General features: G+C 35.4%; 1 protein-coding gene across 4 annotated transcripts in view; it reads right to left on the reverse strand.

Annotated features, from left to right (window-relative positions):
• Ctnna1 (catenin alpha 1) overlaps positions 1-16,098 on the reverse strand; it is a 173,494-nt gene that overhangs the window by 28,261 nt on the left and 129,135 nt on the right. For all 4 annotated transcript variants that reach the window (XM_058584297.1, XM_058584299.1, XM_058584296.1 and 1 more), the window contains one exon: positions 5,018-5,110. In XM_058584297.1, coding sequence (XP_058440280.1) covers positions 5,018-5,110 — 93 coding nt within the window. The remainder of the gene's footprint in view (positions 1-5,017; positions 5,111-16,098) is intronic.

The raw sequence follows: 16,098 nt of genomic DNA on the forward strand, positions 1-16,098 counted from the left end.
ATGGAACTTAGAAAGAAAGCACAGACAAGAGGAAACTGGTAGAAAGGAATGAAACAGGGATCTGAATAAGGCAGAAAGCTACAGGCAACAGGCATGCAAACCTGAGAACAGAGTTTGGGATGGCTTTTTAAGGTGCTACAGGAAGCATATCACTTCAGATCATATATAGAAGTTCCAATTTATTGCAGGGGCATTTAAGAACCAAGTTATTAACTTGGCTCATAAAAGCTGTAGATGATAACAGACTAAAGAAGAATCAGACCCATTAGACTGGTGCACTACTCCTCTTCCCTCTAAACACTTGGAATGAAGCCATTTGAGCTTATTATTTACTAATGACCCACCCCTTTCAAAAGTGTCTGGGTTTGGACAATAATTTGGAGGAAGAGATAGCCTGCCTTTGCCCATATTATGCTGTGGCCTCCCACATTTTCATCATTCCAAGGCTTATTCTTTCTAGCTTTTCCTTCTTACCCTTCTTTTTTCACTATGGACTACTGTTTTCATTAACTCATTATTTCACTAACATGTCAATGTATCTGAGTTGAGCTAGACGTCATACAAGTATTTAGCTGAAGAAAATGTTTCCTACATGGGCAGAGAATTATGTTTTAAATATAAAGAGATATATCTTCTACTGTATATACTGTACACTGGGGATCCACCTCATCTGAAGTTAACATTCTCCTTTTGATTATAAAACTGCTTATTAAAGATGTTTGGTAAAAATTACTCCTTTCTATTAGGAATAGAAAGATACTTCATTAACATACTATTTTAAGTAATTGTCCAACATGATATGGTCATAAAACTCAAGCACCAATTACCTTAAAAATCAAAATGGTATTAATAAGAATACCTGCTGTCACCATTAGTTAAATAATAAGTAAATGGACTTTCTAGTCAATAAATGAGAAATGGAAATGCCAAAAAAAAGCTGTTAGAAATAGGAGGTGAGAAAATTACTGTTGAACACAGATTTTACCTTTATGTAGCAAACTGAAGTGTATCAATGGAAAAAAAAAACTCTTAGAATTTCTAGAGACAGTATAGATATCTTAAAAATCAACAGCCTTTCTACATTATCAAAAAATAACAAAATATAAAATGAGAAGGAGTGTCAGATCTCCACAAAAGCAATTAATAATGAAATACATGGAATTCAATCTATCAAGAAACCAGCATGACAAAGTAAAAATCAAGTAGCTCAACTTTTCTAAGGTATATTAAACAAACTAAAATAAATGGAAACTCATTCAGGGATAGGAAGACTGACATATTTATCCACAAATTAATATGAAAATAAATGGCTGACAATAGCCAAGAAAATCTTGAGGACAGAAAGCAACAGTAATGAAAAGGGAGTTCAAAAGCATTATAAAACTAAAGTGATCAGAATAGTATCAAAAAAAACAGACACTATCATTGGCAAAGTTTATGTATGATAAAAGTGACATCATAAATCAGTGGGGAACAGGTGCATTATTTTTACATATGATCTTTTATTTTTTAGAGAAAAATAAAATTATGTCTTCACTTAATACTTTATTATCTACTTCATTTATGTGCTGAATCACATACACATATATATCATATGCACTAAGTTCATCATTGCTTATTTCTTTTATGTGCTAAGATTGTTTCCAGATAATGAATTAAACCTAAAAACAACAAAACTATATAAATTTATTTATTAATATTTAAACATATATTTGTCTTTAGGAAATTCTCTATTTCTAAGTTACAATGGGATCCGTCAATATATAATTCTGATTGAGTTATGCATTTAAACATATATGTCAGATTAAATATACAGATAAGTCAGTACGAAGAACACCAAAATACCAGTAAAAAAACAAGGAGAGACATGGACTGCATTCTAATGTGAAGTAGTAATGACTAGGAAACATCTGGGGGTCTGAGGGAAAGAAATACAAATTTGCAAAGGGTATAAAACTAGGCACAAATGTCTGTATTGGTGTCAATTTTCAAAACACAGCTACTGGTAGAACTCCCAGTACAATGTTTTACAACTGACAAGGGTGAATATCCTTGTCTTTTTTCTGATCATAAAGTTAAGCACCCAGTCTTTTTTAAAATATTTTTTAGTTGTGGATGAACACAATATCTTTATTTATTTATGTGGTGCCGAGGATGGAACCCAGGGCTTCACATGTGCAAGGCAAGCCCTCTACCACTGAGCCACAACCCCAGCCCAAGTACCCAGTCTTAGACTATTAAATTTGAAGTTGTAGATCAAAATCTATCAATTTTTCATAGATATCCTTTAACAGGCTGAGGAATTTCTCTTCCATTCCTTGTTTGCCTTCAGAATAGAGAGATTAGAGGTATCTTTATTTTATAACTTGATAGTTTCTAAATAAAATATGTATTACTTCTATTTCTTCTATGTCTCCCTTGCTATCTTGACTTCTTTCAACAGGTAGTGTTGGAGTTCCTGGACTGGCTTTTCTCTTTTTTCTACACTCCTCCCATCTTAAGCAATTTTATCTAGTCTCATGATTTTAAATACCACCCATATGCCAAGTATTCCCCTATCTCCCACTTAGACCAATCATTGCAATTCCCAATTCATATCCCAAGTATATCCTAATATTTCTGCCTATATAGCATAGATATTTCAAACTGAACATGTGCAAAATAAAACTCATGGTTTTCTGCATTTAACCATGCTAAATGGGTTTCACTTTAAAATTCTTCATCATTCAACTTCAAGTGGACTCAAACATGGAGAAGCAAGAGAACTACATTTACTTAGTCTGGTTATTCTCCCCATCTCCTCATGCCTGGACTCTAAATGAGTAATTGTTTCATACCTTCCCTTCAATCCTACAAACACCTCCTTGAAGCATAAATCCATGGGTAAGGCTAGGTCAGGTGTAGCTCACAGAAGATTAAGACTTACTACCCTCAAAGATTTTCAAAGCTTTAGGCTATCAATCGTTCAATACTGAGACTAGTAATTTGAATTGCTGACAGATCTTTCAGAATAATGAAAGGATCTGTCAATAATGGGCTAGAGTCACAGCTTCCTCACTGAAAATCAAATGACCCATCCTGTTCAGTTTGCCATTACCAAAACTGTGAACACCCACTGAACCTGCCTCAGCCCTAAGTGCATGGCAGTTTGTGAACAAGGGCAGGAACAGGCCTAGTAAGAATCTGGAAAACAATCACATCTGGAGAACATCTTTTTATCCAGATCATATACCCAATACCAAGTGTTTTCTGGACACAGTTTAAAGCCCATTCCTCCTGATGCCTGGTTTAGTAGAAGACATGAAAACTGCAAAAAGAGGGAGAAATGAGGCTTTCTGGCAGCAAAGTAAAAACGGCACATGGGCTAGTCACACACGGTTTATGGACACTAGCATTTTCATTAGGATATACTAGACACTTCATGTGATTTTTTTTCCCCCTAAACTTTAAGATCATTTATATAAATACTCTTGGTAGGTGTGATCAGCGTTATGTTACCATCTGTTTCTGCAGATATGTGGAAGCATTGTCACTTTTCACGCATTTCAAAACCAAACGGAGAACCCAAAGATATTAAAAACAAAATGTTGATAGGGTAAAATGGCAAATTTGAAGAAAGAATGCCCAATCTTTAGAAATCCAATCTAAATTTATTTCATACAACTTGGTGGTGATTAACACCACTGCACTTATTATCTGTACAGTATCAATCACTGGCATATTTCATGACTGGATTAAAGCTATGGAAAGCCAGACATCACACTAAGACAAAAAAAAAAAAATCATTGGAAAACTAACCATCTTGGGTTCAAGCGAATATTTATTTATAGGAAAGAGTCAAAGTAATAGTGTCATTTCTATGATCACTGTCTTATTACTCCAGTTCCTCTGCTTATTCCCATTTGTTAGTGATCACTGCCAGCTGGCAGGACATGCAGTGAGAGGTTAATGTAAATCCTCAGAGTGTGCCATGAACATTCTCTACTTGAGAAAAAGGGAAGGCAACCACTTCCACTGAAACACTTATACTGCTTAGAAATCTGAATGACAGGAATCACACAGACAAGGTGAGCTCTATCATGGGAAACAGGCAACACACTGGGTACTTAATAAAACATTTGTGCCATGCCTGGTGGAGCTCACCTATAATCTCAACAACTCAGAAGGCTGAGGCAGAAGGATTCAAGTCTCAAAGCTAGCCTTGGAAACCTATCAAGACTCTCAAAATGAAAAATAGGGATGTGGGAGAGAGCTGAGTAGTACAGCACCCCTGGGTTCAATGCCCAGTAACACATAAACACACAAAGCATTCAATGCTCTATGTTCTTCAGTCTTTCTAAAGTGCCACATGCTTAGCCTAATTACCTGTCTTCCAATATGCCTTTATGAATGTAGAAAAGTTCTTGATCTTTTATTTTAGGGGCTAGCTGAATTAAATTGTATCATAGGCTGCTTTAAGACATTTAGTGCAAGAAGACAAGCTTTCCAATGTGGTTTCCTTCAATAGATATTGAATGCAGGTGAACGAACAACTGTTACCACTTAAGGATAAGAGGAACCATTATGGTTCCAGTTTGATGTTGCAGGTGCCCCCACCCCCCATTCCTGCTGAAAAGGTAATCAACTGAGCAGTGTAATCACTCTCCAGAAATTGAGGACACTATGCATATATTTACTTATGTAGATGTGTGTATTTTCCACCACTTAATGCCGGGGCCTTCTTTGCATGTACTAGATAAGCATGTGAGTCCAACAAGACTATGCATTTTTAATGTAGGGCAAGGAGGTAGTAATGCCAAGAGGAAACACTTAAACATAAACGTCTCCAATCTATATAGCATTTATGCCAGTGACTCAACTCCAAGACTTCTATTTAAAATTCTAGGAGTGAGGGTAGAAAGAAAGAAGAAAGGGGAAGAGAAGGAGAAGGAAAAGGAAAAGAAAGACCTTAAACTTCATTTCCATTCTAATAAAATCCAATTTGGTGACATCATAACCATTTCCAGCTGTACTTTACCTGAGGACAGAGGGCTTCTAACTGGCTTGCAGACATTCGAACAAGCTTTACTCCTTCTTCATTGTTTGAGATGGAACAGGCCAAGTTGGCAACCTGAAAGTGGGGAAAACACACAAAGATCTCTGAGGATTTTTCTCTTTTGACTTCTTAAGAAAATAGGCATACACCTATCCCTACTCCCAAATTTCCCAAAAGAGATGACACGAATATCAATGAGGCTTTACTTCTCACAGATTATGTGCTTTTGAGGACATATTTGAAGATTCTGTACTAAGCAAACTATATACACTCAAAACAGATATCACATCATGAGTTGGTGGCCAAACTTTGAAAGATCCCAGAGCAAATAATTTACAGGTTTTAAGGGGGCTTGTTTAACCTGCCTGAACAGTAACTTCAGAAAGTGGCTCTCTGCTATAGTCAATAATGTGGGAAAAAATGAGGAATCAAGGGCATTAAGAAGGAAATACTAGTATACACAAGTAAAGATGAATTTTGCAACTGTTTTTGAAGGAAGCAAATCAAAATTCTAAACTACCATTCTCATTTGATAGGTGTATATAAGTGCTGACTTTAAGCCAAGATAGTTTTTATTTGAACAAAAGTCTTTTTATTCAAATTTTAAAATGTCGTGAAGACATCAAGATGGGCCCAAGGGAACATAGAATATTCCAGATAAGCACAAAACTGTCCTTCAACTGGGTTCTCAAAAACATTAACAGCTGGACCCCTTCCTGGATGATAAGTGCTTAATGAAAATCTTTACCTTTCTACCAAATTATCTCAATGATCTAGCTTATATAGCCAGAAATTATCTTTCCAAGTTGTGTTTAGCTTTACTAAAGCTCTGACTGTGTTGAGAATGTTGCTCTGTTGTGACTGCTAAGGCAGTGATCACTCATCCACATTTCTAAATGAATAGGCTTGCCAATTCCATTAGCAATGCCAGGGCCCAACTGAATATACAGTCTGAGACACATCTTTACCCCAGGTGCAAACTGAGTTATGAATGATAAAGGCGTAGGCAGTGGAATATCAGAGGCACTTTCCAGAATCTAAATGCTAGAGTAAACAAGGGCAATGGCAATAACCTTTGATTTTTCACTCCTCCACCCAACTTAAGTACATAAACACACAAGAAAAATTATACACTCTTATGGCTGATGTTTGCAGTGTTACAGTTAAGGATTACCAGCTTTCTATAAGACTGGTAACTATCAGAATCCTGAAATACCTAATAATAAGAAGAAACAAAAGAAGTAACATGCAATTTAAGCATAAAATGTGAAGAAATTAGAAAATCAGATTTCTAATGATTATGGGGCCTTCAAAATCAGATAAAGAAGTAACATTTATACTCCCCAAATCTTACAACTTTACCTTCTGCTGTCAACTGGACCTGAGCAAAGAGGGATTTCTCTTTAGGATAATAATCTACAGAGATAATTGTAGGTTTTTCTACAATTATCACTGCCAAATATAATCTAAGCTCTATTTTGTAAAACGTAAGAAAAAAATTATCCCCAAAATGCATATTTTATGATTCTACATGAAAGGAGAAATCTTAAATTAGATGTATACATGAAGAATCTACAACTTCTATTGCTTTACTGCCTTAAGAAGGCATTCTGAAAAAAGAAAAGAAAGGTAGGTTGGTTGATGCCAACCACAGAAGTATTAATTGTAGATTAACAAAGCTTCCTGGTAAGGGGAGTGTAGGAATGCCCAGCAGCCCTGCCCATTCCCATCTTTCAGGAGGCTAGCACGACAGCAGACTTTAGGACCTTCCTTCACTGTGATCCTGCCTTCTACTTTCTAGTCATCAATACAATTTATATTCTCTCAATTCTGTGAATCCTTAAAACTCAAGGGAAAAAAACTTAATAAGCAAAAGACTGCATTCGTATTTTCAACCACAAATCAGACACGTGAGGGTGTTGTATGGCTAAGGATGAAATGGCTAAAAATCTTTAAACCATCTCTTCTCTTTACTGATAACAAATCCTAACAAAACAAAAGTTATGGAAGACCTGTTCTTTATTTTAAAACATTACTTAAAAATGTTTCTGATATACCGTTGAAGGAGTAATGATCTACAAGAGTACACTGCCTATTTCAGAAGCCTGGGAGGAGGAAGAGGTGCCTGTCACTGACAGTCTTCTCTGGATGAATGAGCTTCAATTCACCCTCCAGGGACAGGGCTACTCCTAACAATGACGAATGTGCAAATACAGTCTTGACCATAGCTCTCTGGGAGGCTAATCACATACAGTGAAAGGAGGGAGTGAAGGAAGGGGTTTCCTAAATGCCTTCCTGTAGAAAAAATCTGGGGCTCTAGAAAACTGGGATAGCAGTAAATACTGGGACTAAAGAAGAGTCTGCACTCTGAATGAAAAGCACTTGCAGCACCTAACTTCAATAGTAAACTGAGCAAAGTCAGACTTTGCAGAGCAACAAGAAATTAACTCTAGACTTGTTCTCAGAATAAATAATTCTATCTTTGCTGCCAAAGTAACCTGTGTATTAGGAACTTGAATGTGTGTGATTCTTATTAATCCAAGAGGTATGCTATAACTGACACTATGATCACTGGCTTTGAGATCACAGAGTCTTCTCTTTCTGACTTCCACCTCCTTTAAGAATGGATCTTGTTGAAGAGCACAAGGTTTCAGAAAACTTGGAAACCCCTGATAAAATACAATCAGCCTTAAGTTTTGCTGGTTTGAGCTATTGAAGAAAAGACTATAAAAGCCAAGCTGTGTTAGATCAACAAATATGACATCTGTATAAAGCTGGAAAGCACTACCTTTGCTCCAATGGATTATCTGTACTCAAAATAATATTAAGTATTTTGTGTCCTTTACCATACCTAGGGAACATGATTTACTTAAACAAAGATAAGTTGTTTTCTACTGTGTTCAGTAAGTGCTCCTGGTTTTGTATTTGGCTGAGTTACTCAGTTGCCCCTCACCCTAGAACCTTTGTAGGAAGACAAGACAACATTTCTTTTTGTGCTCCTCTCCTAATGGCTTACTCCTGTTGTAGGAATGAAACAAGTGGGAAGATCTATGGAACAGGAGTTACAAAGTATATATAGTGATACCACAATCTAGGTAGTAGATACAGGGGTGAACCTACCACCCCAGTTCTCCTTTAAAATGGCCTGAATTTTCCAGTCAAAAGTAACAATGATATCAATAATTCAACTTTACCAAATTTTTCATACATAAACAAGAAGTCCCAACTGCAAGTCATATAAATTTCAAAGCCACTCAAGAAGTTTCTAACAATTATTCCCAAAGTCATAGGGGGAAATGATGAAAAGAGGCTAGCTAAATCTCCAACTTTCCAATTTCTAGAAAAGGCTGTTGGCAATCTTCCTTGGAAGAAAAAAGATATCTTACTAAAAATGAAGTATGCATGATGTCAGAAAAAGCTCTAAAATGGGATTTTAGAGATTGAGGGATTTTGTGGAATATAAATTATATTTCAATAATGTTAACAATACTCCATTTTTAAATATAGGGCTAAGCAGGCAAAAAATAAATAGAAATTACCAGAGATTAGAAACATGAAAGCAGAGATTCAGAGAGGTAAGTAAGCATTGAAAACAGTGTTAACCTTGGGAGAGGATAGGGTGAAGTAGTACCAATCCATGATCAGAACTTGGGTTTTTAATAGAGCAATGCCAGGAAAGGTCCCTGAGATCAGAAACTTCACCTAAAGTTAGAACACCCAAAAGGCAACCACCTTAATGGAAAGTGAATTAAGGAAAAAAAGTCACCATGAAGAAGAAAATAAATACTTGCTAATCAGCATTCACTCAAGGGAGAAGAAAAAGCCCCCAACTAAAATTCTAACCAAAAATTAGCTCTCCACAGGGGTATAGGTATAGAAATTATGTTATTTATATGGCAAGCAAAATTTTGGGGTTTAGTACCTTAAGCAATTGGCCAAAGCAAATATAAATGGAAAATTTCTCTCATAAGGAAATCTAGACCCAAGTCTCAAAAGGACTTCCACATACAAAATGTCAGGAATGTGAATTCCCAATAAACACAGAAAGTACACAAGGTAATAACCATCTTGGGCAAAAATAAGCAAAACAACCCTTTATATAAAATGATCCATAATGAATGCAGACACTCAAATAATCAAAAATGAAATATACTTCTTCTATTAAGAGGGAAAATAGCATACATGAGGAAAAAGACATCTAAACATAACTACACAGACTTGAAAAAGACCAAAACAGAACTTCAAGAAAAAGTAGCAACTTGTATCACTTCTATAAATATAAAAACTTGACTAAACACTGCTTAAAAGAGAAATATTTATCTGGAAAGTCAAACTAAAGAAATCATTTGTAAGGAAATTAAGAAATTTTCACAATATAGAAAATGTGGAAACCACAAAAGAGGAGATATGAAACAGAGATGATGCACTATTGCATTACTAAAAATTTCAAAAGAAAAAAAATACTGGGATACAAGATACTGTAAGAAAAAAAATGACTGAACATTTTTCAGACAGAATGAAATATAACTTCCAGACTTGGGAAGTCAAATTCTAAACAGGACAAATAAAAATAAACCATACTTAAACATGCTAAAGTGAAGCTTTAGAACAACAATAAACAAATCAATCAATCCAAGGGCATTTACTCCTAACAGATCTTTCTCTCCTACTAAAGAAGTTCCTAAAGAACATACTTCAAGGAGGTAAGAGATCCCAGAAGAGGGTTTAATATTCAAGAAGAAATGGGAGACAATAAAAAGCTATCAGGAGGCTGGGGTTGTAGCTCAGTGCTAGAGCGCTTGCCTAGCATGTGTGAGGCGGTGGGTTCAATCCTCAGCACCACATAAAAATAAAATAAAGGTATTATGTCCATCTACAACTGAAAAAAAAATATGATGAGCAGAATTACATAAAGGCGCCCCCAAAGGAAATAATCAACAGTCTAACTCATGCGCTAAAAATTAAATAAAAGAACCAAAATAGCATACAACAATATTTAAGTTAGAGAGTGAGTGCATTCTAAAATTCTTATACTGCTTCAGAAGAAAGAAAAGATAGAAATTAACCCACCCTGTGAGTTAAACATACATATTAAGACATTCATTTTCCACTAATATAAGACAGAGTGTATGACTTCCAAAGAAGAAGTTGAGGGTAGGGTCAGATGGAGGACTCAATCGGTTCAAAAGAGAGAAATAGAAAATGAGGAAAGGAATGGAAATAGAAAATGAGGAAAGGAATGAGAAGGTTAAGAAAGATAATAAAATGCAATACTAAAATTAATTCACATTAGTAATATTAATGAATATCATGAAGCCTTCAGTCCTCCCAATAATGTCATAGACAAGCTAAAGGTCATATGCTGGCTTAGCCCCTAACGAATCATAGCTGGCTCAGTGGCAACTGATTGTTACAACTTTGTAGAGTACTTACCAGAAGAAAAACAAAACAAAACAAAACACCCCACTGTGCTATATTTATTATTAGAATGTTGAGGATACTATTTATTTAATCATTCAAAGTCCCTCATACAAAAAAACCCGTGTAAGAATTCTTTTTGCATTCTATTCTTAGAACAGACCTAATTTCCGGGGGGGGGGGGGGGGGGGGATGGTCTTTTGTTGTTGTTAATCTTAAATATAAGAACTACACAACTGTGTGTTTTTCAACTCCCCTTCACCATTTCCCACCAGTAAAATTCAATGTAAAATCCAAAGTCAAGCATGGCAATTAAGTTTGTAATTGTTTACTATTCTTTTCTTGGTCCCAATTTTCCTTATCTCCCTATTTTATCATATGTTTTTGTTCAAAATAAGTCATGTCAATCTAATTCTAGAGAGAATATAAATATAAGCATTGCAACAGCAGATACAAAACAGGATTAGAATAGTGTATTTACTGAAAAAATAATAAAGTATTTTAGACAGCTTGGATATTTTATATATTTTTAAAGTTTTTACTTGTAGATCACCATGGGATCTGTAATCATTTAAATTTAGATGATACTGTATGAATGACAGTCTCTTATGTCTATTCTACTTCATGAGAATGCACTACTAAATCTAGAAAGGTGCCTGTCAATAGATGAGCCCATTGTTAGTGTTGTTTCATGATGGGTAACTGGAGGGCTATTTACTCTGTTCTGGAAAAGAGTCAAGGTTGGGCAGAATGATTCCTTAATCATCCTACCACACTCAAAAGAGAACAACAACAAAAAGAATCTTGAGGCCTCTTGAGAACAGGGCTTATCCAACTGCTTATCACCTCACTGTCCCATAATCTGACAAGGTGGCTAAGTTCAGCCACAAACAAAAAAAAAAAAAAAAGCAAGCTTGTCTGTGGATAAGGTACATGCAGGACGCTTCTTTCACACAGCCATGTGTACCTGAACTTAAAGACCCTTGAAAATGTAAGAAAACCAAGTTTGGTGTGTTTAGAATTCTTCTGGAATCCAAGGTTAGAAACCCCCCAAGGATAACTGACTTCTTTCATGCAAACATCTTTCAGTTTTAAAAAACTGAAGCTTCATTTAATTTGCTATTGGCCAGATTTTCAGCCTATAATATCCAACAGATGCACTGAGAAAATACCCAAGATGTCACAGGTGGTAATGTAAGGTCAATGTTTAATTCAAATGCTCTTCATAGAGCCTTCTTCAACCACATATCAGCATATCACAGAATAAAAGTTATAATGCCAATCATTCAATTTGTAGTTAAAATACACATTTCAAACCAATAAAGCTATACTCTATGAAGTCCCTGATAATGAGAAATATTGGAAGAGGGGGAGCAAGTGATGACAGTATAACTCAAAAGCACACCAGTTACATTCACTTTTTAGTTTTCAATTCATAAGGCTATGAATGAGATACAATCTTATTGTAGCAAATTCAGTATAATAAGAGGCACATTTTAATATAGTATCTGAATCTGAAAGGAAAGGGATACTAAATGATATATAGTTTTTATAGGCATGACTTTATGAATGGCATTTTTCCTATTCATTCTCAATTTATAAAATTGATAAGACTCAGAAGAGAACAAAATTAAAGGGGAAACTGATTACTCTTTAGCTATTAAGCTGCTCACTGCCAAAGGAGGTGGGCAAGAAACGAAGCAATTAAAAGGACATATGGTTGTTGCATTATTGACAAAAGGTTAATATTTCTGACAGCAAATTAATTTTTTACATCAATACACTTTAAATTGAAGAGCAACATAAAGAAAAAATTAACTTCATGTGAGAGAAAGAAGTGCAACCAAACAATTAAGAAAAAAAGCCTTCAGTGCTATACTCCAGAACAAAAGAAAATGGTAAAATCACCCAGTTCACTAACACTGCCCCTCAGCTCCTACTTCCCTCACTCAATGACCCTTGGGACATACAAAATCTATACACACTTCACATATGAAAAGAGGGCTTCAAAACCATGCAGAGAATTACCTAGTTTCATAGATTACTATAGTATAAGAAAATCAGAAGTCTCATTCAGCTCCTCAGAAAATAACAGTTAAGAAAAATCTCATGGCAAATATTTTGATATTCACTTTCAAGAAAAATCACAAAAGTCATTATAAGAAGGATCCAATAGGCAGCCATGGCCACATAGTTACTGATACTGTGTGTACACAGAAGGAAAGTTGCTTCTGTTGATAAAACCTCAACCGTTGGCCTGTGGTTTTCATTCTTGAAACCAACATGTATTTCTATAACATGATATACAACATAGGGCACCGTAAGAGGTTTCTACTTTAAGATGGTGTTATTTTCTAATACTACTCAGGAACTATTCATACCATTTGAAGAAACATTATGACACCCCAAATTAGAGCATAAACTTTGTATTCTATTTCATTTGATCCAAGGGGAAATTAGTCTATTGAAGCAATATATAAGACTTCCAAAAACTAAGTTAGCAAGAAGCAAAATATTAGCTCTAAATTTATTTTGGGCATGTATTAAAAGGCTAATGAAAAAAACAGCTTTTGTACTCAACTTCCATTTAAACACTGATAAAATGGATAACAATTTTTTTATCTCCCTTCAGCAAAATTAACACTACATTATACAAAATATATAAACCACATAAAATTCACATTTATTATGATTCTCTCTCCTTCCTTGGTAAAAGACAGTCTTCATGTCAGTAGGGATTTTTCTTTTACAAACTATTATATCCTTGGTATCCACAATAGTCACCTGGATATATTAGGAACTCCATAATATTCATTATAAGAATCTTATTAACATTTTTTCTCTTTCTAATACAGAAAGTTTGCTTATGTTTTTGAAAGCTTTTTTTTTTTTTTTTAGGTAAATAAAATAATACTGCTCAAATCTATGTCATTTAATCTTAAAAGACAAAATAAAACTCTCCTTGCCAAGTATGTGGTGTAACACGTGATCTCAAGAGACAGGATGCTGAGGCAGGGAAATCACAAGTTTAAGGCCAGCCTCAGCAATTTAGGAAGATCATGCCAAAAAAATTATAAAGAAAGGGGTGGGGTGGTATAGAGATATAGCGCAGTTGTACAGAGAACCTGGGTTCAATCCCAGTACTGGAAAACACACACACACACACACCCCCAAACAACTCCCAATCTCCCAGTTTTTCTCTTCATCTCCACATCCCAGAAGATCAAAACTCTTCCCCATTATAAGAAGGATACATTATGATGTCTTTTTGTATAAATTTTACCAATATCTATGAACAAGACAAAGCTCACTAACACTAGCTACTCTGTTGTACTGCACAACTGTGCATTTCCCAAAATATAGTCCTCAGACCACTGAATCAGAGTATTTGGGCATGGTTGCTCAGAAATCTGAATAGCGAACAACTGGGTGACTGGTAACTTTCAGAAATAGGAGGTTCATTCAATAGTTGTTGGATACCTGCTATGTTCTAGGAATTCTTCTAGGTCTATGTTCTCATTGAATTTATGTTCTATTGGAATAGATGGGTCCAGACAAGAAAGAAAAGTAAGCAAATCCAAAAAATCTCAGCACATAAGAGCTATGAAGAACAAAAAACAGGTGATGAGATGAAAAAAATGACTGCCGGAGGATGAGACAGAGGGAATCCAAGAAAACCTCTCTATGGCAGTAACATCTGGCTAGATGACATAGTTAAGACACAATCAAAAAGGAAGAAGTAGTTGATCATGGAAGGGACCAACCAGCAAGAAAATTCAGGACTAAGTGCAGCTGGAAAAGCAGACAAGGTACTTTCTGGGCCATGGCTAACAACCTGGACTTTAGGATTTTATTGCAAGTATGCCTGGAAGCCAATGGTGGTCATGAAGCAAAGGAATGATATGAACTAGTTTAAAGAGATCATATTCATTCCTTTGCAAAGAAGAGGCTAGAGAGGAATAAGAGTGCAAGCAAACAAATCAAAATTCAGGAGGCTGCTGCAAATATACAGTAAAAAATGACAGCTTGGACTAAGGAAGTGAATGATATGGGGACTTATTGATTAGATATGGAAAATAATGGGGTTTAAAAAAACAAAAAAACAAGGATAAGTACTAGATTTTTAGCTTGGAAAACTAGGTGGAACACTGGCATAAGAAAAATACAAGATGTTTTATCAAAGCATTTTATATCCATATATATAAAACATATACATACATAAAACATATAATATATATATATATCAGTAATAAGAACAACCTAAATAACCTAAATGCCTAAAGATCAGATTAGATAAAAGAATAATATATGTTAAATAAATGGTCTAGTAATATACATTGTACCACATACATTGTGCATGGTAAAATGGCCATGATATGATAAGTGGGGGGAAACAAATTACAATATAACATGTTATGATATCATCTAATGCAATAAATAATCCTCTGCATCAATTTTGTGTATGTTTTTTTAAAAACCATTCACATACATTACTGTATATGAATCTACACCACAATGTTATTTTCTTGTGTTTTTAAAATTTTTATAAATTTGCTAAAATGAACTTGTGATCACATTTTCATAGCCGCCCCCCCCCCCCCAGCCCTGCTGTATTTCAAAATGGCAGTTTGCTAAAACCGAACCTAATCTAAATTGGCACTTTTATCTTTCTCCCTCGGACACTATTCTGCATAGGATTACTTTCAGAGACTCTTCTTATTTCTCTAATAAATAAGTTAGGAAAAATGAGTCTAAGCAGTGTTGTCACAGACAACCCTAGGCGCACCTTAACCACTGAGATTTTTATGTGGCTCTAGATCTCCAATGCAGTGATCGCATGGCATCCCCACATGATTCTGGAAAGGAACCTGGTTATCAGTGTTGAAAAACTTATTTTCTAACACCAAATACACACCTCAGGGATTAGATGAGAGAGGTCATCTAACTCCAGAAGCAGCTACCTGAATGATATACACAGCAGCACCCAAGTGTTCATAGAGAAACCATTATTTTTTTAAAAGTTTAATTATAAGTATATATAATGCTTTTTGGAGTACATCAATGTTATTAAACATAAAAAGGTCAAAATCCACACACTTGAGCCAACATGGACAAGTAACTCTCAACTACCTGGACAGTCACTTTGCAAGGCAGATGCTCTCTATCAACCTTGCAAATGTGCTTCCCATTTCTAGGTTTTAATGATATTAAATTACTGAATAGTATTTTTAATAGAACTTGCGCTGGGAAGTGGAAGGCAGCTAGTCTCCACAAAGAAGCTGCTAGAACAGACTATTCCTATTGTCACCTCATTTTTATGGAGGTAAACAAGGTAGACATTAAAAGGATATGAAGGGTATGGTGTGAACATGTTCTATCTAGATGACTTAGCAAGATAAAATAAAGGAATCCTTAGCCTGGCATGAAGATGCAAGCCTCTAATCCAAGTTACTCAAGAGGCTGAAGCAGGAGGATTCCAAATTTTCAAGTGTAAGGCCACATGTGGCAACTTTTGAGATCCGGATCAAAATTAAAAATAAAAGGGCTGGCAGGGGTGGGGGCTGGGGAGGACAACTGGGGTTGTGGCTCAGTGGTAGAGCACTCACCTGCACTGGGTTCAATCCTCAGCACAAAAGACAGAGAGA

Source organism: Marmota monax, unplaced genomic scaffold, assembly GCF_021218885.2.
Source record: "Marmota monax isolate L192 unplaced genomic scaffold, Marmota_monax_Labrador192_F-V1.1 WCK01_AAM20220418_F8-fsc00006, whole genome shotgun sequence".
NCBI lineage: Eukaryota > Metazoa > Chordata > Mammalia > Rodentia > Sciuridae > Marmota > Marmota monax.